General features: G+C 43.5%; 1 protein-coding gene across 3 annotated transcripts in view; it reads right to left on the reverse strand.

Moving 5' to 3' along the window:
• SLC28A3 (solute carrier family 28 member 3) overlaps positions 1-24,951 on the reverse strand; it is a 64,615-nt gene that overhangs the window by 6,738 nt on the left and 32,926 nt on the right. For 2 of the 3 annotated variants that reach the window (XM_083464900.1, XM_083464899.1), the window contains exons 6-14: positions 22,637-22,781; positions 20,308-20,421; positions 10,491-10,568; positions 7,932-8,012; positions 5,751-5,831; positions 4,683-4,808; positions 3,071-3,201; positions 1,925-2,093; positions 266-463 (exon numbers count right to left, since the gene is read on the reverse strand). In XM_083464900.1, coding sequence (XP_083321026.1) covers positions 266-463; positions 1,925-2,093; positions 3,071-3,201; positions 4,683-4,808; positions 5,751-5,831; positions 7,932-8,012; positions 10,491-10,568; positions 20,308-20,421; positions 22,637-22,781 — 1,123 coding nt within the window. The remainder of the gene's footprint in view (positions 1-265; positions 464-1,924; positions 2,094-3,070; positions 3,202-4,682; positions 4,809-5,750; positions 5,832-7,931; positions 8,013-10,490; positions 10,569-20,307; positions 20,422-22,636; positions 22,782-24,951) is intronic. The other variant, XM_083464901.1, reaches the window with a different exon arrangement.

Raw genomic sequence — 24,951 nt, forward strand, 5'->3', positions numbered from 1 at the left:
TTAGCCTAGTCATCTTATCCCCCTGCCTCCACATTTGTGCCCTGCTCCCTGTTGCTAAATGGGAGATTATGCTGCTTAGCTCAGATTGGGTGCTGTGAGGTAACAGAATTAAATGGGCATTAGAAAAATATTCTGTGTTGCTATAATAACACATGCTTAACCAAAGTGGTTTTTAAATCAGAAATCAATTTTATTCGGTGTGACGATTGGAACCTCTGAGAAGGTTGGGTCAAATCAAAGCAAAGAACTGTGCAAGGATACTCACACTCAGATATTGGTTCTCTCCACCAATGTACTTTTCCCCTCCTGCCTTCCTCAGTTTGATCAGTTCTGAAAGATCTTTATAAGCCACAAATTCATTGAAGAAGGTCTTATAGCCTAGAAGTCGACCAACAAGAAAACTGTCTTCCCAGTCGACTCCCATCATAAATGAAAATGGCATAAAGACATAAGCACAAATGACCTAAAGAGAGAGAGGGGGAGGGGTTGATCTAAAAGCCAATAAATACATTAACCACATATTGGTATTTCTCAGGGCTTTTTGTTTACATAAAAACAACCACCACCTCCTATGTTCGATTGCTTTGCTGTGGTAACCAAGCTGGTCAGGCTCACAAATGCATCAGTACGGTTTTAGAAAGCAAGTCAATATTAGGCAAGCCTACCTTTTGTCATGTGAAGCCATTGGCGCCAGTGCAAAGCACGCATAACAATGGGAAACAAAAAGGAGCAGGTAACTGGGCAGGCCATTAAACTCCCCTTCCCTAATCACCGCCACCCACCCACCCCTATCTGCAGTTGTGTTTTAATAAAATTTAAAGACAGAAAAGGGGGAATGTGATTACGGATCTCCACTGTCTCATAAAGTCCAAGGACACCAGTGACGGAGGAAGGGGGCAACACCCTCCACTGATGAACTGAATGAAGGACTTTGCTGAATGAATGGTGCTTAAAAAAAAAATCATTGATATAACTGCAGACTATAGAAGGGTTGGTTTAATGAGCAGCAGCACTGAACCATAGTTGGAAGAGATCTCAAAGGTCATTGAGCCTCACTCAGTGCCGTGTAGGAAGTCCAGCCCTACAACATCCCTGAGAAGTGGCCAGTCAGACTCCCTTTGCATCGGCTAAATGGGATTCATGTGAAAATATACCGTATTTTTTGTCCCATAGGACGCTCCGTCCCATAGGACGCACCTAGTTTTTTGGGGGGGAAATAAAGGAAAAAAGTTTTCCCTTTATTTCCCCGAAACCAAACCAGGTCGGGGAACAGCGGTATGGCGGCACTCCGCCTCCCCGCTGTCCCCCGAGCTTGTGGGGCTGGTTGATGTCTGCCCGAAGCGCGGGGCGCTCTGCTTCAGCGCGCCCCGCACTCTGTGCAGCAGGCTGCTATCCGCAGCCTATGGAGCCCTGCGGGAACTCCCGCAGGGCTCCCCAGGCTGCGGATATCTGCCTGGCGCGTGGGGCGCTCTGCTATCCGCAGCCTAGGGAGCCCTGCGGGAACTCCCGCGGGGTCCCCAGGTTTGCTGATAGCTTCCTGAAGCCTGGAGAGTGAGAGGGGTCGGTGCGCACCAACCCCTCTCGCTCTCCAAGCTTCAGTGAAAGCCTGCATTCACCCCATAGGACGCACCCAGATTTCCCCTTCATTTTTGGAGGGGCAAAAGTGCGTCCTATAGGGCGAAAAATACGGTAATTATTTTATTTTATGTCAGGGGTGTGTGTGAAAGAGAGAGAGATCATGCCTTAGCTAAAATCTTATAGGACATGAGTAAAACTTAAGTATATTGTCCTTGTTTCTTATATTATGAACAAGCAAATAACCTTTTATAATGTACTGTCTTTTTCATTTACCATGGCTGTACTGAATAGTGACAACAACAACAACAACAACAACAACAACAACAAAGCTTATAGCACTTAATACCTCAAAGCTCAACTGTGAATAGTTGAACATATTTCCCAGCCAGGACAGGACTGCATTACAGAAAGAAAGCAAGGCAAGGAAGGCAATCAGATTTGCAGCAATGTTTGCCACCAGAGGGATGGAGGCAGAAGCCCCTTGGCTGGCTGCTTCCAATAGGTTTTTTGAGTCTCTTCACCGAGAAAACAAGAACAAAAGGTGCAGGTTAATGTGATGTTTAAAAGAGCAGGTGTAGGAACCCCTGTCACCTCCCAGCCCCCATGACAACAGAATTCGCCCTTTAAAAAAACCAGCAACCAGAAAAATGATCAGAACCAGTACAGTGGTACCGCAGGTTAAGAACTTAATTTGTTCTGGAGGTCCGTTCTTAACCTGAAACTGTTCTTAACCTGAGGTATCACTTTAGCTAATAGGGCCTCCCGCTGCTGCCACACAAATTCTGTTCTCATCCTGAAGCAAAGTTCTTAACCCGGGGTACTATTCTGGGTTAAGAAACCTGAAGGGCATGTAACCTGAATAGTCTGTAACCTGAGGTACCACTGTACTTAATCTTGTTAACAATATTTAGCATTTACAGAGTCCTTTGGCACACTTTCTCAGGGCCAAGCAGCACAAGATGCAACCTGTGACTGAATGTCCTGAGCTACAGCCGCCCCTATCGTTAGGCAAAGTGAGACGCTTATCTTAGGACCAGGCATTTGATTTAAGGTGTTGTGAAAGGGCAGGAAATGGCTTGTTATGCAATTTACTGCAACTGTATTTTTGAATGTCTGCATAACAACTCTATATATTGTTTTTCCCTAGAGTGGCAGAGGACAGCCCTCTATCTGAGAGTCCCGTTCAAGTCCAGCTTAAAGATAAAGAACCACAAGAACCGTAAAAAAGGTTGTTAGTCACCCATCCACAATTAGCACCACGACAGCAGTCCAAGCTGCCACAAAGGCCACTTGATCACAGTCTTCTCCACTAGGATGAGTTATATTCCTAGTTATAATGCATTTGAAATTTGCCTCACCCTATAAATCAGTGCATACATATTTTATGCAAATTGATGTCCTCTATTTTTGTGATGAGAGAGAGAGAGAGAGCTACCCTACTCTTCCCAATTCTGCCTAAGCCTTTGCATCATGCAAGTATAAATCTTCTTACCCTTTCTCCACTTTTGCACCCTGCTGTGCAGTTATCTGGGGGTGTTCGGTCTCTGGCCAAAAGAGCTTGGCAATAGCCAAAGCTGCTGGCGCTGACATCACGGAAGCTGTTAATAAGTGGGAGGCTGGAATCTGAAATGTCAAAGGTGAAGGAGGACAACATTTCATAGAATCATAGAATCATAGAATCATAGAGTTGGAAGAGACCACAAGGGCCATCGAGTCCAACCCCCTGCCAAGCAGGAAACACCATCAGAGCACTCCTGACATATGGTTGTCAAGCCTCTGCTTAAAGACCTCCAAAGTAGGAGACTCCACCACACTCCTTGGCAGCAAATTCCACTGTCGAACAGCTCTTGCTGTCAGGAAGTTCTTCCTAATGTTTAGGTGGAATCTTCTTTCTTGTGGTTTGGATCCATTGCTCCATGTCCGCTTCTCTGGAGCAGCAGAAAACAACCTTTCTCCCTCCTCTATGTGACATCCTTTTATATATTTGAACATGGCTATCATATCACCCCTTAACCTCCTCTTCTCCAGGCTGAACATGCCCAGCTCCCTTAGCCGTTCCTCATAAGGCATCGTTTCCAGGCCTTTGACCATTTTGGTTGCCCTCCTCTGGACACGTTCCAGTTTGTCAGTGTCCTTCTTGAACTGTGGTGCCCAGAACTGGACACAGTACTCCAGGTGAGGTCTGACCAGAGCAGAATACAGTGGCACTATTACTTCCCTTGATCTAGATGCTATACTCCTATTGATGCAGCCCAGAATTGCATTGGCTTTTTTAGCTGCCGCGTCACACTGTTGGCTCATGTCAAGTTTGTGGTCAACCAAGACTCCTAGATCCTTTTCACATGTACTGCTCTCAAGCCAGGTGTCACCCATCTTGTATTTGTGCCTCTCATTTTTTTTGCCCAAGTGCAATACTTTACATTTAATTGGGCACAAGATGCTGAATAACATTCCTGTGGTAACCCTGCTGAACACAGGCACCAGGCTGCCCCCCAAGATTGAGGGGGCCCAGAACACACATGTGATGTCACATGTGCATTGTGTGATGTCATGCACACCTCCCAAAGCCGTGCAGGCCAGTGTGACCTCGTGCCAGGCATGCTGGTCCCTGTGGCATCTCCTGACACCACAGAGGCCAGTGCAGCCTTCCACCAGCTGTGGGAAGGCCTGACAGCTCAGCAGGCTGTGAAATATTGAGGGGGGGGCAACCCTCTCTTTGAAAATTGGGCTCAGCTTCTTGCCCTCCCTAGATGGCACCCCTGCTGACGAAATAAATAGGTCAAAAGGTATGAATGATATCTTTTTAAAAAGATTCAGTGTTTTGCCTGAATCAAGATATATGCATGTCTAGCTGAAAACATTAACTGGTTTAAATATACCGTAATCAGGATAGTCACATTGGTTTGCAGCAGGAAAACTGTCTACTCTGAAGCAAGACCTACGGAGTTTGATGGAACCTTCTCCCAGGAAAGTGCTGTTAATGAAAGATTTGTCTTCTAGGAATCTGCGTGGTTAGGGAGAACTAATTCCCTTTCATGCTCTTTGTTACTAGTCTGGTGGGGATGGAAAACAGTAATTAAGAGCTAGCATGTTTCTATACTTACACCAAATGAAATATATGCTCCTAAGACACTTCCAGCAATAGTGGCGAATCCTGCCGTCATGACAGCATGGAGTTCAGACCTGGTGATATAGGGCAAATAAGGCTTCACCAAAAGAGGAGATTCTGTCTGGTGGGAAAGGAGCAAAAAAGCAAGCCAGCACATATTAGGTGTTGCCTCATATTGCTATATTTTATCCATAGTATGAAATTACACTTGAGTACATTTAAAACCATCTCCTTTTCCTTTCTGTAAGCTAGAAATACTGGGATAGGCGTAATTTCCAAAGTGGTAGCCATATCAGTCTATTTCAGCAAAAACAGCAAGAGTCTTAAAGGCAATGGCAAAAGACCTTCAAGACTGACAAATGTCATTACGGCATAAGCTTTTGTGGTCTAGAGACCCCTTCATCAAATGCACTTAGGGGGATCTGCAGGAGTGTAGGAGGGTGAAAGTGTAAAGGCTGGTGTTAAGGGGCAATGGAATGCAAAAACAGTCAGTGACAATTCAATTAGAGCTTAAAAGTGGGCAAATGAGCATTTTGCTTTCATTTGTGCTCTAACGGAATGATCACAGTCAATCTATTTGGCCAGTTGAAGATGTGAATATATTTACACAATATAACATAAGAAACCTATGGGATTAACTTGTCACATCATCTATACATCTAGATCCAGAATCTGGCCATTTGTTTCTGTCTCTTTTGTTTCATGTGCACATGTGCCTGTGATGCTCTTCAATCACTCTTTATGGAAAGCAGACTTTCCTGCATCCAAGTTTTCCAAACTGATGTAAATCAGCGCCATATAAGACCGATTACCTGCTGCATGGAAGGTTAAAAAATATGTATTGGGAAGCGCTAGTGAAGTGGTGGCTAAAATCTGCCCCCAGGGTTCCAAGGTTTTGCCTGTTCTCCAATGTCCTTGCCAATTGCAGACTGTTTAATTCAAGCAGTTCTTAATGGAGATCACTAAGAACAAAGGATACTGCTATTCATGACTATGGTGGACATACTTTGCCCCACTCCCTGCCCTAAAGCTATTAGTTTGTTTTTCCTGTTTCACAGCTTACCTGTCCCACAAATATGTTGCCAGCTGCAACCAGAGATTCTACCGGACTTGTCCCGAGGGTTATTTGCATTACCCATCCAACCTAAGAAAAGAAGAGAGAGAGAGAGTTTTGGATTTGATATCCCGCTTTATCACTACCCTAAGGAGTTTCAAAGCAGCTAACATTCTCCTTTCCCTTCCTCCCCCACAACAAACACTCTGTGAGGTGAGTGGGGCTGAGAGACTTCAGAGAAGTGTGACTAGCCCAAGGTCACCCAGCAGCTGCATGTGGAGGAGCAGAGACGCGAACCCGGTTCACCAGATTACGAGTCTACCACTTAACCACTACACCACACTGGTGTAAGATGCAACATGGAAATGTAATTTCCTGGTGTTCTCAAGCTAATCCACATTTGTGAAATTCTAGAAGTGTCAACGCCATGTCTAGACTAGAGGATGGTTGCACATCTTTCCCAAAGTAACTATTTTCCAGTGTCAAACAAGGAGAGGTCCTTTTGGCACCCCATGTAAACATAATTTTACTGCAGTGCAAGAAATCACAATGCATGGGGCAGAGATGCAGACAGTTGCCAGGGAAATTCAGCCAAAGTAATCTAAGCAGTACTTTGGAAATTGTCAAGTTGTAGTGTGCTGTTGCAGCAAATCTAGAAATAAGGGTGAAATCCCAAGGTGTGGTAGGGAAATGAAAGTGGTTTAGCTACCTTATCCAGCACCTCCCTGGACTCCTTTCAGCAGGACATGGGGAGGGCAAAATCTATGGAAGTTTGTGGCAGTGGAGAGGGGGGCCATCTGACATTGGATCTCTCTTTCCAAGGCTAGAGCTTTCTCTCTGCTCTTGGAGAAGAATATCTGATGGCCCCATGAATCTTCTCCCAGAGACCATAGGTATGAATAATAAATCTGCATAATGTCACAGGGCCACATAAGGCACATTACTGAATTCAGATGATACAGCTTGGATAATGTGTCTTACAATTTATGAATATAGTAAGAGATTCTCTAGGGTACCTACATCTGCTAATCTCCCCAGAAACAACAGGCTAGGAATTCTACCCCAACTTTACAAACTTAAAGCTAACCTATCACAGTTATAGGGATGCGGGTGGCGCTGTGGGTAAAACCTCAGTGCCTAGGACTTGCCGATCGCATGGTCGGCGGTTCGAATCCCCGCGGCGGGGTGCGCTCCCGTCGCTCGGTCCCAGCGCCTGCCAACCTAGCAGTTCGAAAGCACCCCCGGGTGCAAGTAGATAAATAGGGACCGCTTACCAGCGGGAAGGTAAACGGCGTTCCGTGTGCTGCGCTGGCTCGCCAGATGCAGCTTGTCACGCTGGCCACGTGACCCGGAAGTGTCTGCGGACAGCGCTGGCTCCCGGCCTCTAGAGTGAGATGAGCGCACAACCCTAGAGTCTGTCAAGACTGGCCCGTACGGGCAGGGGTACCTTTACCTTTACCTATCGCAGTTATGCCTGATGCTTTTTTCTTCAAGCTATGCAAGAAGTTAGTGCTTGAAAAGAAAGTTTGTGCTATCCTGTTCCCATATTTGATGGGTGGGCCCAACCAGGCAGGTGTTTACAGGTTGAAAGCTGTACAATTTGGGTTGGTGGGATTTCAGAGAAGAGAAGACAAAGAAATCTGAATGGGGAGCTCACTGGTGAGTGGGAAAAACATGGAGTAAATTAAAAAATAAATGGAAGTGTTAGGAATACAGGAAGCTTCTTTATACTGAATCACAACATTGGTCAATCTCACTCAGTGTTGTCTACACCAGGGTTTCCAAAACTTGGGTTTTTGGACTACAACTCCCACCATCCTTAGCGAGGAGGACCAGTGGTCAGGGATGATGGGAACTGTAGTCCAAAACAGCTGGAGACCCAAGTTTGGAAACCCTGGTCTGCACTGACTGACAAAGGATTTTGGGTAGGAGCATCTCCAAGCCCTACGTGGATATGTTGTGCTGCTACTGTGGACAAGGAATGGGAGATCCTTTCTATGGGCAACGATTCATATCACTCAGGTGAGGGCCTGGATTTGTTGGATAGTGGAGGTGAAAAGTATTAAGTTGTTCAAAAGCCACAGAATCAGACTCTGTTGGCACAGAGTGGGGCCCTCTTGGTGTGAGAGACAGAGTGGAATTCTACAATTCACCAAAAGTATGAGAGAAAGTACCTGGGGGCTTTGTTACCTTTTTAATAAGCCACTGCATGAATCCAAGGTGGTAAAGCATAGACATCACCATGCTGAAGAAAATGACAATAGGCAGCACCTAATTAGGAGAGAAAAATCAAACCTTTTTTCTAAACTTCCAGAGAGAAACAATAGGTAGGCACTTCTGAAATCAAAGGATATACCTATGCTACAGCCTTCAGACAAGCTGAAAACCACAAAAGTCCATCAAGAACAAACATAAATGCAGACCAGAAAATATTCACTGGCTGAAAAAACTCAGAAGCCTGGGCAGGGAAAAATAGGTAGAAAGATGTGCCTGACGAGGGCATTCCACAGTCTGGGTGCCACAACAGAGGAAGCCCTGTCCCCAGTAGTCACTTGCCTCATTTCTGAAAGGGAAGCACTTGAAACAAGGCTTCTGCGTATTATTTTAAAACACAGGCAAGTTCAAGCAGCTGAAGATGTGGTCCTTGAGATAACCTGGGCCTAGACCATATGGGACTTCAAAGTCAAAATCAGCACCTTGAATTGCGCAAGCAGCCAATGAAACTCTTTACTACAGGCAAGATACAGTCAGTTCTATAGGAACCAGCCAATCATCCGGTACCATATTTTGTACCATTTGAAATTTCAGCATTCTCTCCAGGGGCAGACCCATATGCAGCGCAATGCAGCAGCCTAACTGGAAGTTGCCCAAGCATGGGTGATTGTGGCAAAAGGATCGTGCTTTTTTGTTTTGTTGTGTTATTTAAGGAAGGGAGGCCCACAGCTGGTGCCCAAAGTGAAAGCCACGTTAGGCTGCAAATATATCTGCTTACTAGTAAAGGGGTAAGAGAATGAATACCTAATGGAGCATCGAAAGGGGATAGGATGGCAGATGCATCCAATATGATGGTTTAATGATTGAAGATGCTCCCTGGCACAAATTTGCTAGATGTATATGCAAGCTGGGATTATCAGGTCTTGGCTCATTTTGTCTCGCTGACAATAATCACATCAAGGACGCTTGAGCAGAACCTCTCCATCTAATATTTTTGCCTTTTAATAAGCCACATAAACAATGCTTAGTTCCTTTGTCATTCGGGACCAGCTGCTCTCCTCAAGAATGCCTTTGATTAGTGCACCAAAGCAACGTATTCCTGGGCTGCGCAAGGGTGCGCAGGAACACCGAGTGCTTTGAAAATAAAAATCTGCCTGATACATTCCATGCATATTACTGGGACAGAGTCAAAAGCAACTTGGTTGAAAATAAGGTGGAGAAATATGTTTGTGGCCATCAAAACAGTGAGTAAACTCCATCCCCCTTAAATCACATATGGAACATGCATTTGAAAAAAAAACAGACAAACAGGAATCCACCCCTTTGGAAAGAATCCTAAACGAAATCCCAGGTGGTAAACTGGGGGAATGAATTCCATTTAAAGGGGCACCTCTCAAAAGCAACAGATTTCAATACATTTGCCAGCCGATGAAAAGAGGATGTAATCACAAACAGAAATAATGAACGGGGCTGGGGGATGAGTGGGGGACTGGGAACACTTCATTCTCAGAATGAAGAATTCTTGAGAAAAGTTCCAGAAGGGCTGTAAAAAATGCGGATGAGGTGGACATAAGTTTCTTCCAGAAGGCCAATTCTTTGGCCTGACCTGTCTCCTCAATCCAATGGAGAAAGAGAGAATAAGAGAGAATAAGACCTTGTTGCCTGCTCTCATCTGCTCCAGTACCAAAGAAATGGAAAAAAGATTGGTTGCTGGGCAACATCCCCTTCCAAAGAGGTCAAGTATTGCTGGGCTCATTCCTGAGTCTAAGACAGGAGAGGGGAGCTTGGAGAGAGATTTTATTGATTCCTTTTGTGAATTTAGAGGGCACACTTAGGGTGAAGATTACCTTTTTTTCTTTTTCTTTTTAAAGCAGCCTCTTGAGAATCACCCAATAGTTTCAGATTCCTCTTTCGAAACTTATCATTAAGAAAATTGTACCATTAATTAAGGAAATCAAAAGAATGTGTGATAGGGTTATATAAGGGTTATATAAGCAAAAAGTCTAGATTTATGCTGGAGGCTGTGCTGTTGCAGATCATTAACAAAGTTTGCTCCTCTCAGCAAGGATAATCATATAATTGTATAGTTGGGACAGACCCTGCGTGTTTTTTAGCCCGACTCCCTGCAATGCAGGGATCTCAACTAAAGCACCAGTGCCAAATCTCGTTCCCATTGCTGTGGTTTCACCAGTTAGTAGGAAGAGAGAGTGGGAATCTCATCCATGCATTCATGTGTGTCATTAATTAGATTAAGTACAGAAATATATCTTGTGGGAAGCTGGACATCTTTCTGCCAGACCCAACACTCCAATCAATGTATCACACAATTTCAGCAGAATAGAATTGCCACCATTCCATTCCCCAGCAGAGAACTTGCTTGAAGGGAATGACTGGCTAAGCCCTGAACATCAATACAGCACTAAAATGAGAAACACACTGCAGCGTTTTGTTGCACATACTACTTGTACATTTTCCAAATTTACATGCCTTTGTGCGGTTGACACTACACCAGAAACGTAAGGAATAACTAATTACCTTGAAAGCAAAGAAGTGGTCAGTGTATTTATCACCAAAGACAAACTTAGAGCCAGCATCTGTGTATTCCAAGAAAGTCTTAAAAGAAAAAGAAGAAAAACTGTTAAAAACAAAGCAAAACACTGACAAGAAATCTTTCCTAGACAACAATGTGCTACAGATGATGTGCTACAGTAAGTGTGAAAATTTGTCAGCATTTTAGTGCAAAATTCTTCCACTATGCATGTTATATGTAATACTTACTTACTTATCAAACCTTTATTAGGCATTGTGCAAATAAAACCATAAAAGAGGAAATAACATATAAAAGCTTTGAAATATATATAAAAGGCAGCAGTTGGCTACATACATATATATATATATACATATAAAATCAGTGGTTTTCGTTGTTAACCTGCTCCTTGGAGGACTGCTACCAAAAACTCAGCTACCCCCGCCGTTACCCTTTGGTCGACGTCGGATAGGCAGAATCCCACACATTCACCTTGCTGGGGTTCCAGACCACCCAAAAGAGGGGACAGCACGCGTTGACGTGGGATACTGTACAATGGGCAATGAAAGAGAATATGCTCTACAGTGTCCGGGACATTCATAGAACATCTGCAGAATCTCTTGTTTCTAGGAATGTTTTGATATCTTCCCCTGACAAATGCTGAGGGAAAAACATTCAAACGGGCCAGCATAAAAGCCCTACGTTGGGCTGGGATTATTAATTTAGTGACGTAATTGGCTCTGCTATCTAGGATATTTAAATCATAGAATATGGGGGAGCAAATTTTGTTTACAGCTGCCATAATATTTTGTCTCTCGATATCCTTTAGTCTAGTTAGGATATTATGGAAAATGTATTGCTCATTAGAATTGTACAGGGGCTCCAGCTCGATGCCTAAAGATTCAATCTTTTTTTCGAGGTACTGATACCATCTTGATTTATAGGAGTCTTTGAGCAAATCAGCGAGCAGACTTGATGGAGGGCAGCGAAAATGGCAGCGTAACCAGTACTTTATTGAGGTGGACCATGCCCAATATTCCATTGTGTGTATGCCTATTTCTGCACACATTGTTTCATATTTGATCACAGCTGGGAGTCCAAGAATACGTCTCAGAAAGCTGGAGTGAATCTTTTTTAAATCACTGTTATATGCTTGGACCCATAGCGGGATTCCATAGAATATCTGGGATTGCACTTTTGTTTGAAATATCTGATTGGCCGCAGGAATAAATTGATTACCTTTCTGATAATAAAAACGGGCAACTGCTGATGAGGTACACTTTGCCTGTTTTATGGCATTTGTGCGATGATTTGCCCACCCTAAATTGCTCTGGAATAAGATTCCCAGATACCTATAGATTTTCACTTGTTGGATTTCTTGCCCTCTTATTTTCCATTTCTCTAATTTCCAACCATTCGAGAAGACCAAAATTTTTGTCTTCTCATAATTTATAGAGAGTTTGTTACATTCGCAGTAAAGGATCAGAGAAGATATAAGACGTTTCAGACCCAAGCTCATTAATGATAGTAGGACAGCATCGTCTGCGTATAATAAGAGGGGAACTGGTTTCTGATTAAGTTTAGGGGCATGTGATTCTATTTTTTGGAGGTGATCTGGCAAGTCTGATAAAAATAAATTAAATAGAAAGGGAGCGAGAATACACCCTTGTTTTACCCCTTTCGAGTTTGGGATGTCTGATGAAAGGTGACCTTTGGTGTTAAGTTTGACTTGACAGGTATTGGAAGAGTATAGATTTTGTATTAGAATCAATAAGCGCTGATCAATTTTTAATTCTGCGAGTTTCCTCCACAGCTTTGGGCGGTCAATTGAGTCGAATGCACCACGAAAGTCTACAAAAGCAGCATATATCTTAGATTGCCTTTGGGATCTATATTTTTCAACCAAATGCATAAGTATAAGGCAGTGGTCTAATGTAGAGCAACCTTTGGAGAAACCTATTTGTTCTTTCCCTGGTAAATTTAGATTTTTCATCCAGGTAAGAAGTTTAGATAAAAGGTGCTTGGCGTAGATTTTCCCTATTACTGATAATAGGCTTATCGGTCTGTAATTCCTTGGTTCTTTTGGGTCGCCATTTTTAAAGATTGGGATAATTATTGATCTTAACCATATCTCAGGTATGATCCCATATTTATCTATGAGAGTAAACAATTGAGCTAAGGGTTCTGCCCACCAATCTATATAGGTCTTGAATAATTCTATTGGTAGACCGTCTGGCCCAGGAGATTTCCCCGATTTGAAATTTTTAACTATCTCTCTAATTTCCTCTTCTTCTACCCTTGGCCACTCCTGGAGTTTATTGATTTTATTTTTAGTGGTCTCATTTCCTTTGAGTTCACTGTGTAGATTGTTAAATACAGATGTGAAGTATTGGGACCATTTGGATTCTGCAATTGGTGGTAGAGTTAGTTGGTTTTCGGCTTTCAATCCTCCGTACACCAGGTTCCAGAACGCTTTGTTGTTTTTACTCTGAATTGAGTCGAGTAATTGTAGCCATTTTTGGGTTGCATATTTCTGTTTCTTTTCGGCCAGAATGTAATGGTATTGTCTTTTTTCATCAAGATAAGAGGGCTCTAGTTTAGCGCGATTATTTTTAAATGTTTGGCGCAGCTTTCTTTTTAGCTGGAAACATTCATCATCAAACCAAGGGCTAGCGCTATGTTTAAGTACCCAAACTTTAGGTGGAGTACTAAGCTCTACGAACATTTGGAAGATTTCATTATAAATTTTCGGAATATCACTGTAGGGATTAGTGGTCTTTAAGTTGGATAATACTTGTTTTCTCAGGTTGGCTGTAAGTTTTTGCCCCACTGCTGCACTCATTTCCTGGGACCATTTTAATTGGGTCATTTGTTTGTATTGAGAAGGTTCTATGATATTGTACTTGGTTATTTTGGTTTCGTCCTTTAAGTTAATAGACAACAATAATGGCTGATGGTCGCTTTCAGTACGCGTTCCAATTTTGAGGTCCATGATTGAATTTATAATATTATAAGGGACAAGAATATAGTCGATGACACTGCATCCTCGGGGGGAGAAGTATGTAAACTCCCCGCTTCTATCGCCTTTTGTTGAACCGTTCACAATCTGCAAATTAAAGTTGTTACATAATTCAAGTAGGCGTAAGCCTTCGTTGTTTACAACCCTATCTCTGGAGAATCGTCCTATTTTCAGGGCATGTGCGATATCATTATCAGTATTCCAATTTAGTTTGCTACATAGTTGTTCATTGTTGGTTCCCACTCTGGCATTAAAATCACCTGCTATTATCAGTGAGGCATTTGGGTATTTATCGATCAAATTTTCTATATAAAAGGTTAGTTGTGACCAATTTTCACTGCTGCTGTTGTTTTTGGTTGGGGGGATATAGACATTTACAAGTAGCAAAGTATCGTCTTTTTGGGTTAAAAGTAGAGCTTGTGCAAGTGGTAAGCATTTTTCTAGCTGCTTGATTTCAAACCCTAAGTTGTCTTTGATCATGCAACAGAACCCTGCTTTCGGCCGGCCCTTCGTGTTTGTTTTCACTGCGGGTTTCGTATAGGAGGTGAATCCATTGATTTTAATATCTCTAGTTGACCATGTTTCTTGTAGAAGTATTAATTCAAAATCTTTAAGGAAGTTCATTAGGTCTGAGTCTCCGTCTTTGTTTCCCCACCCTGCAATATTCCAGGACAGCAAGCGTAGGATCCGTTTTTGAGTTGATGGCTGGTTGACAGCATTTAGTCATTCTAGTTCTGTTATTGAGTCCAGCGAGGGATTTTGTCTTGTGCAGATACAGCCATTTGTCGCTGCTTTCGGCGGGGAACATAATGGTGGGTCTTTTAGATTCTTTTTTAAAGTGCGGGAAATTAAGATTTCCTCCCTTTCTTGGTTTTCTTCCTTAACTATTCCTTGTTCCTGAGAAATTTCTGTGGTTGGTAGACTGTTGTGGACAGTAGGACTGTTTTCAGTCTCTAGTTCCATTTCTTTGGCCTCATTTGATGTTGGGCTCAGTGAATCAGGTCTGTTGGAGGTCATCTTTTGTTCGGCAATGTTAGAGTCCTTTGTAGTACTTAAATAAGGGGTACCTATTTCGTTTAGAGCTAGTATTTGATATCTCAGCCAGGAATTTGTGGTCTCATTGCTGGAGTTTTTCCTTGCCATTTCATATTCTAAAGGAGGCTGGATTTGAAGGTCTGCATCTATACATTTGAAAGTTCCATTGGTGGCTTTCTTTTTGACTATGCATTTAGGGGAGAGGGCTGGTAAGTGTAAAGTTTGATTGTGTATTGTTTCTACTGCATTTTGTTGCCCTTGTTGGTGAATTTCGGTCAATCTGGCCTGTAGTTTCGTCAATTTACTGAGTATGTTTATTTGTTCTTTGTCTGGTAGCTTGGTAAAGTTACTCAGCAGATCTACTTCTTCTGGGACTGTCCAGTCTATTGTATCAAGGGCGAGGCTGTTATTTGATGCTACAGTCGCTTGGTTTGAGAGCTTGGATTTTTCTTGTGTGATTTCCCGGGTAGCTGGCTGCGGTTTCTCCCATCTACTGGGTTCTTCCACGGGAGTAGGGCAGATGTCGGCTTCTGGTAGAATGGCCTTATTCATCTTGTTCTGTCTTTTAGATGCAATCAATGGTCTGAGTATCTGTTATATGTAATTTCCCCTACTATATACATTTTTGCAAACTGGTATTATTATTATTATTATTATTATTATTATTATTATTATTATACCCCACCCATCTGGGCAGCTTGCAGAACATATAAAAACATAATAAAATGTCAAACATTAAAAACTTCCCAATACAGGGCTGCCTTCAGATGTCTTCTAAAATTGTGTAGTTCTTTATCTCCTTGACATGTGATGGGAAGGTGTTTCACAAAACTACTGAGAAGGCCCTCTGCCTGGTTCCCTCTAACCTCACAGCTTGCAGTGAGGGAACTGCCAGAAGGCCCTCAGAGCTGGACCTCAGTGTCCAGGCTGAACAATGGGGGTGGAGATGCTCCTTCAGGTATACTGGACCGAGGCCATTTAGGGCTTTAAAGGTCAGCACCAACAATTTGAATTGTGTTCAGAAACGTACTGGGAGCCAGTGAAGATTGTTTATGAGTGTTATATGATCCCAGTGGCCATGCCCGGTCACCAGTTCAGCTGCCGCATCCCCCTGATATCGTGCAGCTTTGCATGTTACTTTCACACTTTGCCGTAGTATATGCATTAGTGTATGCATCGGGACGCGGGTGGCGCTGTCGGGACACGGGTGGCGCTGTGGGTAAAAGCCTCAGTGCCTAGGGCTTGCCGATCGAAAGGTCAGCGGTTCGAATCCCCGCGGCTGGGTGCGCTCCTGTTGTTCGGTCCCAGCGCCTGCCAACCTAGCAGTTTGAAAGCACCTCGGGGTACAAGTAGATAAATACGGACCGCTTACTAGCGGGAAGGTAAACGGCGTTTCCGTGTGCTGCGCTGGTGCTGGCTCGCCAGAGCAGCTTCGTCACACTGGCCACGTGACCCGGAAGTGTCTGCGGACAGCGCTGGCTCCCAGCCTCTTGAGTGAGATGAGCGCACAACCCTAGAGTCTGTCAAGACTGGCCCGTACGGGCAGGGGTACCTTTACCTTTTAATGCATTAGTGTACACATCACTTGGGGGGAGAAATGCATTGCAAAAAATGGATAAGTATGTATTTTGAAGAATTTTGAAGGTGTGTTTCAATTCATATATTGTTTTGGAAAATGTGAAAATATGAATTGGTAATTTTGCTCTGAGATGTGAACTGAATTGAATTGCCCCCGTCCATTCCTAGTCCCATCTGGTCTGCCTCAGTAGGTGGATCTGTTGAGAATAATACAGTGGGACTGTTGGAAATTCAAGCCTTATCAGGAGAAACTGGCCACTCTCCAGGCACCCGGCTTGATCTCCTTGTTGACCTCCCTGTCTGCGTTTCCTGGCAGGATACAGGCTAGGTCGCGATCGGCGATCCTCCTCAGCGTGAGAAGGACACACTACTCTTCCCTGCCCCCTGCTCCCCCCAGGGAGGGGAAAGAGATAGACAGAAATGTATTTACATGCCTTTATTTCTGTCTTTGCAGCATTACAGAGAAACGCGTCTGCTCTCTTCAAACTCCAACAGCAGAGAGACAAACTCCACCTCCTGTACTTCCTGTACAGGTCAAATTACACTCTGAGCTAAATCCGGTGCTCAGCACTGTGAATAGACTGTCCCTCTGTTCCCACGGTACAGTCCCAACATTCCCATCATGTTTTGCTTTCCAGCCAGCTGCAGCTCGCTGCCGCATTGTTCCTTTTCCGTAACATACCTGGTGGAGCCAGAGATGTTGCCAGAGATTATACATGTGGGTGAACTGATGACTGGCTAAGGATGCAATCATAGACTTATTGTGCGCCTATCCAGACTTGCGTTTGTCTCGTGATTTCCACTCACAAGTCTGAGAGGTGGGTTGTTTTCTTCTCCCACCCATTTCCCTGGAAAACCCACTATTTACTGCTTAATCAGAACAAATATTGATCCACAGAAAGCCAGATTGGAATTTGTTTCGATTTAGCAGTAAACAGTGAGTTTTCCTGGGGGAAAGTAGCAGGACAAAACTAACAAAAAACCGCCTCTTGGGCTCATGACTTTAAATCACAGTACAAACAGCGTATGGATGGGACCTTACTTGGGAGTAAATCCTATTGAGCTCAATGGGGCTTTCTAAACCTGCAGGCAGAATCCTAATCCTGCTCCTGCCCTGCACCCCTGCACATGAACAGCCAGTTGGAAATGATGCTCAAGTCTCTTATACGGCATTTCCATCACATCAGAATACAAAGAGAAGTGGCCATTGTCATTCCGATTTTGTGTTAAGTTGGCCTGAGCTTTTCCTGATCCAAACAACAGTGCTTTAAATGTATGGTCATTGTGCAGTCTCAGTGTTTGGACCTGGGTCTTCCAGAGAGTTGCTGTACGTTCAGGTGTGTTTGCAATGCTTTTCACTCCCTTCCCACAAAAGCAGCTGCTAGTATAAAAGGTAGAGGACTGATGGTTTTAAACTAATGGAAGCATTGTGAAGCCGCCAGTTAAATGTCAGTGTGGTTAGCTTACTGCTTTAGAAATGTAACAAAATGTACTTGTTCTGAACAGCAAATGGAAAATGTTCAAGAGTTGTAGAGCCGCATTGTTATAGGTCTAGTAGTTTGAAATAAATGAACATCATTCACCATAAACAACTCCTTCAGGTACTGTATCTATTTACACAGGTGCATGTCCAGTACATTTCCTTGTTTCCTAAAAATAATCTATGCTGCACTTCCTGCACTTACTTCTTCACCTGACTTTTTTCCTGGCACAAGAGAAAATATTTCTGTATGTTTAATTTATCCAAATAGTTACAGGTGTGAATCCAGACCAGTGAATCTGTGGGCCTCAAGACACTGTTGGACTCAAGCACCCATCATCCCCAGTCATTGGTCATGCAGGCTGGGCAGCAAGGTCAGTGGTTGCAGATGATGGGAGCTGTAGTCCAACATACAGTGGTACCTCAGGTTACAGATGCTTCAGGTTACAGACACTTCAGGTTACAGACTCTGCTAACCCAGAAATAGTACCTTGGAATAATAATAATAATAATAATAATAATAATAATAATAATAAAAAAAAAATTTTATTTATACTCGGGCTCAGGGCGGCTAACAACAAATTTAAAACACTTAATTGATGCTACAAAAAAACAGCATAAAATACGGTATAAAACATGAATAACAATAAAGTAAAAAATCAATTTAGGGGGAAAATCCATCCGATAAACATTAGATGATCACCAGGGCTAGCTGGCTAAATTAGTTATATTTGGGCCAGCGAGGAGACCAGGGGAGAATTAGCTGTGGGATCCCACAGCGGGTAATCTTTATAAAAAGAACTTTGCTTCAGGATGAGAACAGAAATCACGCGGCGGCAGCAGGAGGCCCCATTAGCTAAAGTGGTACCTCAGGTTAAGAACAGTTTCAGGTTAAGAACGGACCTCCGGAACGAATTAAGTTCTTAACCTGAGGTACAACTGTAATTGGAGGGCCAAAGGTTCCTCACTCCTAGTGTATGTTAGTTTCTGTTTTGCCACTGTGCAGCTGCTTGGAGTCGCAGGACTCTGTTTACATTCCAGAGACCTTCCAGGCTGTTGGAAGTCTCACGGGAGACGGATGTGACGTTAGTGGTTTCCTGTTCCTTTGCTCCTTTGTTGTTCAGTTGCTCTCTGCTTTCATAGAGAGAGGATGTGTTTTTTGTCTGCGTAGCTTAGAAATAAACTCTTTAGCCACGTAGCCATAAAGCTCATCACTTCCGCGTGCTGCTTTGATTCTCTGCTGGATGGGAATGTGTCTGAGGCCTCATCAAAGGCTCAGGTCATTAATCATGTCGGGAGGCGATTCCAAAGGCTTGGCTGGAGGAACATGAGCTTTATCAGCTCGGTCGTAACGCAGATCCCGACAGTGTAGACCTTTGCACTAATGCTTCAGTTTTAACTGGTTAATCCTGACAATCCTATCTTAGCAGAGGCATCCCTCCATTTCCCACACGGAAGGCCTTTTCTAAAATGGAACCTGCTTTGGCAATGACTCATTGAGCCCAACATCCTGTTCTGACAGTGGCCACCCAGATGCCACTGAAGCAAGACTCAAGCGCAAGTGCGCTTTGCCCTCCTGTGGTTTCCAGCAACTGGTATTCGGAAGCATTGCTGCCTCTGACTGTGGAGGCAGGGCAATAGCCATCATGGCAAGAAACTGACAATATTATCCTCCATGAAAAGAAGACGCAGGAGTCCTGGTGGAAAAGTGGACAGTTTCATCTTGGCCGGGAGTCACACACATGGATCAGGCCGTATCCCAAGTAATCGCTCTATGAGTGATCTACTTTGCTGCTTCCCTTCAGAAAACCCCTCCATTGTCCCACTTTAAGCGGGACATCTTGGAATTACAGAAGACATCCTGGCTTTGGATGGATCCCAGGGTATTCTGTTTTGGCTCCCATGAGAGTATGCCCCTGAAAGACACACCTTTTCTGGGCTCGCACATGTCACCTGGCTCCTTGAGCAGCAGTGTGACATCTGGTGGTGAGCTCCCACCCCAGTGCCACTGCTTGTTCTAAGCTTACTTCTGGGTTCCCTCAGTCAACCTTCGCTGACGTCGGGGTTGCCCCACTGAGCTGGTGAGTGTTGTTGGGATGCGTCCAGGGAACGGGGCATACTCTCTTACAAGCATTTTATTCAGCATAGTTCAGGACAAAGAATACATGTCTGCTCTCTTTTGTGTCCAAGAGCAGGAAGCACAAAATCAAAAGCTCTCCACAACGGAAGTTCCCAGCAGGCTGTGCTGGACTGTAAACAGGCATGTGACACACAACAGTCTTGCCTATTCCTTTTAAGGTGGAACGGAACATCAATATCCTAACAAGATTATCTCTTCCCCACCACCACCACCCACCTTCTTGTCCACCATGGAATGGATCTCTTAGATCTAGGTCTCTCTCTTTCTCTGTCCCCCTTTAATGTGACCACCAGCAGTCACTCTATCACCCAAAAGTCACAGCCCCAAAAGACGTGTGTTTGGGGGTGGGGGTGTTCTTATGTGAGTCATGTGACTTGCATAGCCCCAAAAGATGCCCATCCTGATTTTCCTCTGCAGCATGTTGGAGAATATGCTTCAGCCTCCAGGACATGGCAGATAAACCTACTTTGGGATAGCTCCTCATGGAGCCACTCACATGGGCTCTCTTTCCCCTCCCGCAGCCACCCACACAGCTCTTCTTGCTGATGCATATAGGTAGAAAAAATGGCTTACCTGCACTTGACCACCAAGCCAGTTGAATGCATCGAATACTACTTTTGTCCTCAAAGTTATTAGTCCAAGAATAAACTGTAATCCTATCCCCCAAATTACTGGTCTCCATACAACCTAGCCATGCATCAAAACAAAGAAAGCACTCGATTTAGAATGGAAATTTGACCAATCTAATAGCAATCTCAGGTGCTGAGCATGAGCAAGGTTACAGTCCAAACAGGGCCACTAACAAATATGAAAGCAAAATCTACAGATACAGGGAAACCCCATGATTTGCAGAAGTACCCAAAATGTTTTAAAACTAAGGGGACCAGAAGAAAACACCTTCCTAAAACAGTTATTTGAGGATTGAGCATGCTCAATAGCAATGCTGACAATTGGAAAAGGAAAATTAAGGGAGGGGATTAGAATGCGCTTCTTGAACTCCTAACACCTTGCCATATATATCTTATATATTATGGCTTAAAATTTCTTGTATAAGGGAAAAAACCTGTTATAGGCACATGTGTGTATTCGTGTTTTGTGGTTCTGATACTTGACCACTTGGAAGAATTTTAGAATCTAAGCTTCCAGAACATACTTATTTTAGAATATGAAGTATCCCACTATGAACAGTTCTATCCTCTGCGGTTTTCTCCCAGATTGTAAATCTCGACTATTTTAAAGCTAATGGGGTCAGGTTTGGATTTCATTGTAACAGAACTGGCCCATTAGGGGCAATAAGACTCATGGGAAAACACAAGATGACTGGCTTATTATCACTTGGTGTTTTTAGGAATGCTATGTGGAGGATTATGGGTTACAATCAAGACATTAATTGTTCCAGAAAAGTGGTTTAACTATCAGAATTTGTATTGGTATGCAGTTCCTCTTCTATGTTGCTTATTTCCTCATATACAAAGAGACTCAAAAATCTTAGGAAACAGCTCAGTGACTTGTGGTGAACTAGGGCAGTGGATTAAGGTTATGATTCCGATGAAAGCCTTGGTTCTTGGCAAGAAAATCAGAGTAAGCTGATCTTCTTTGGTGATCAAAGAACCATCTTCTATTGTCATCATAGCAGAGATGATTGTAGCAGACCAAACCAGAACTCTCAAAAGCTGGGATATTCATATAACAAGGTGAAGAGGACACTGGATTCTATTAAAGATGCAGTTTGGCATTTCTGGGTATGCTAGTGAACCTTCCTCTGTCCTCTTCATTGTGGCTTGTTTCTATTTATTTATTTATTTAATGCTTTATTGTTCGTAATTATATTTGTACAACATGAACTCATAATCATCATTACCAATCCATCAAAAAACATCAATCATCACAAAAAGTATATACTTTTTCAGCAATAAATTTTCTTCACGGACATCTGACTTCCCGTCCCTTCCATATTTCTTTCTTTTAATATTGCATGATTTTGTTTAGTTGTTTTGTAACACACTATTTAGTGTTTCATATCTTTTTCCTCAGGGACGCGGGTGGCGCTGTGGGTTAAACCACAGAGCCTAGGACTTGCCGATCAGAAGGTCGGCACTTCGAATCCCCGTGACGGGGTGAGCTCCCGTTGCTCGGTCCCTGCTCCTGCCAACCTAGCAGTTTGAAAGCAGGTCTAAGTGCAAGTAGATAAATAGGTACCACTGCAGCAGGAAGGTAAACGGCATTTCTGTGCGCTGCTCTGGTTCGCCAGAAGCAGCTTAGTCCTGCTGGCCACATGACCCGGAAGCTGTACACCGGCTCCCTCGGCCAATAAAGCGAGATGAGCGCCGCAACCCCAGAGTCGGACACGACTGGATCTAATGGTCAGGGGTCCCTTTACCTTTACCTTATCTTTTTCCTTAATATATATTATTTACAGAGTTTACTCGAAAGCTATTACGGTATTCAGATTGCAGCAACTATTTTAAAAGTATCTCTTAATGATCCCATTCTAAAATGAAGTTTTGCCTAGGTTTATCTCTAATTCTTTCAGAAAGATAGGCTAACTCCGCATATTCTGTGGTTTGTTTCTATACGTTTCCAGAGCCCTGACTAGGTTTAGGGTATTTTCAGCCCTCTTAAACTTAGGCTGCATCTTCAAGATTCTGGTGCAACCCAATCTTTTCCTTCGGAGTGACCTGGCCCAGTTGTGACCATAGGAGATAAAAGCATCTGCCTAGAGTGTTTTTAATAAATTGTATCAAAAGTACTCACATCAAGCCTTTGACTCCCAAACTGGGTATTTGTTGGCAACAGATACATAATTATTTAGGAATCTTGCTGCAAGTAAGCTCATTCACCAGGGGTCCAAATCTATAGTGTTAGTACATGAAGCCACAGACAAAGCAAATGTAGGACTCACCTTCGTTGGGTACTTGGAAAAGATCAGCATCAAGAAGACATACATTATAAGGCCGCCAAAGGAAATGAGTTGGTTGGTTCCTTGTCTGGCAGTGTCAAAGACAAGCCAGCACACGATGGCAGCTGCTAGTGATATCCACACTGCCCTAGGGAAAAAGATTTACAACCGTCATCTTGGTCGAAATTTCTTTTCCCTTCAGCTTTAGGCAACTTATTTATATAAAAAATGGTTACATGCCTTTCACCATGGGGCACAATAAAACTAAATCTGGAACAACCACAAATCACTTTCAGTAGCAAAACAGAAGCACTATTCTAGTACCACCCTTCCTCACAAAGCACATACGCTAAGCCAAATGCAGCCCGCCATCTCTCTGAACAGCTGCCCACCACAGGCTCAATCACTCTCCTGTTTCTGCTACTTGCCTTAGGGTGTGACAGCAGGAGGGTTGTCCTGCAGGTCACAACAGATGGCTGGTTGAACCTTGCTCAGTTTTTTTGGGTCAGCATAGGTTGTGCCATCTTCACAAGAGACAGAAATGTATGCTTCCCACTTCTTACTTGATTGGGATGGGGTTAGCTTGGCTCTTTCCCAACCAATGAAGGTCTGAGTTGAGGTTATTTCCAGGAAGGTTAAGAAAGCAATAAATTCCACCAAAAATACAACTACGCGTTTTTATGCATAGCTTAGGATACTTACATCCCATTGAAATCAATGCAGATTAAGAATATAATGCCATGCATAGTGCAATAAGTTTGGGGTTAGACTAAATGGATTTGGGGGCTTCTTCAAGCTTGTGTTTTATATCTATAAGATAGTATTTCTGCAAAGATTGTTCAAATAGTCAAACCATGCCCTTCAGGTGAAAAACCTGGGTGCATATCTTCTAGGGTTGCACTCTCACACAAGTCATGTGACCTGCGTAAGATCATGGTTTCAAGAGACCATGCCCAAGAGCACAGTGCCCCAAACCACCCATTTTTGGGCACTGCATGAGATTGCGACCCTGAAAAATTCCTTTTTCAGGGTGAGATAGTGGCATGAGATGACTATGCCCAAAGTGGGTGCTGGGCTCTTGCAAAAAAAAAAAAAAGGGACATCCCAGTTTTGCCAGGACAGTTGAGGGGTATGGTCAAACTGCTTTCTTTGTTAAATTAATGCCACTATCTAGGTCTGTTAAAGATTGGCTTTGTTATGTAAACTTGGTCCAAAGTTTCATTATCATAGCAGGTGATGCTTAGATGAGGGGCTAGGCCTCTCTCCCTCCCCTGGAAGAGCAGGTGTCACACAAAGGCCTCATTTGCTGTCTGTGAGAATCCAAGGCTATGGCATTGTTGCTCCACCTAAAAACCTAATGGTGGGGCAAGGTCTCCTGGAGTGTCAGTGCTGTGAATTTTCCATCTTATGCTCACTCTCTATATATTTGAAAATAAACCATATGTCACAAAGACTCCATAAGGCTTCAGTGACCTCCTTTCCAACAAAACCCAACCCAAGGCTGGGACTCCTGTGAATTCCTTCTGCTCATCAGTTGGAGTGTGTGTAACAATATGTTCTTAGGATTAAGGTCTGTTGAACTCAGTGGGACTTGCTCCCAAGTAAACATGCATAAGATCAGAATGTTAAGGCCACCTGCAGGTTTGCGTGAATATAGGCATTCATCTTTCAGTGGTACATGACCTTTGAGAGGCATGCTGACCTCTCAGGTTATGTTTCATCCCACATAAATGTTTTTAAAATACTTTATAATTTCCTTAAAGCAAATAAACAGATATAAATCATCAACACACAAAAATCCCCCTATTTTTCCTCCCTGTTTACCTACAAACAAGACAAGGCATATATTTACGGCTGCCAAGAAGCAAGGAAAAACTAGTCTGGCTTACTCTTGCTAAGAACATAGGAACATGAGAACAGGCTGCAGGATCAGGCCAAAAGCCCATCTAGCCCAGCATCCTGTTCTCACAGTGGCCAACCAGGTGTCTATGGGATGCCCCAAAGCAGCACCTCAGCACAACAGCCAACTTGTGATTCCCAGCAGTTGTCATTCAGAGGCATACTGCCTTCGACAGTGGAGGGCGGCGGCATCATCCCGGCTAGTAGCCATTGATAGTCTTGTTGTTGTTGTTGTTTAGTCGTGTCCGACTCTTCGTGACCCCGTGGACTAGAGCACGCCAGGCACTCCTGTCTTCCCCTGCCTCCTGCAGTTTAGTCAAACTCATGCTCGTAGCTTCGAGAACACTGTCCAACCATCTCGTCCTCTGTCGTCCCCTTCTCCTTCTGCCTCCATCTCTCCCAACATCAGGGTCTTTTCC

This window comes from Podarcis liolepis (genome assembly GCF_965112155.1).
Source record: "Podarcis liolepis genome assembly, chromosome: 11".
Lineage (NCBI taxonomy): Eukaryota > Metazoa > Chordata > Lepidosauria > Squamata > Lacertidae > Podarcis > Podarcis liolepis.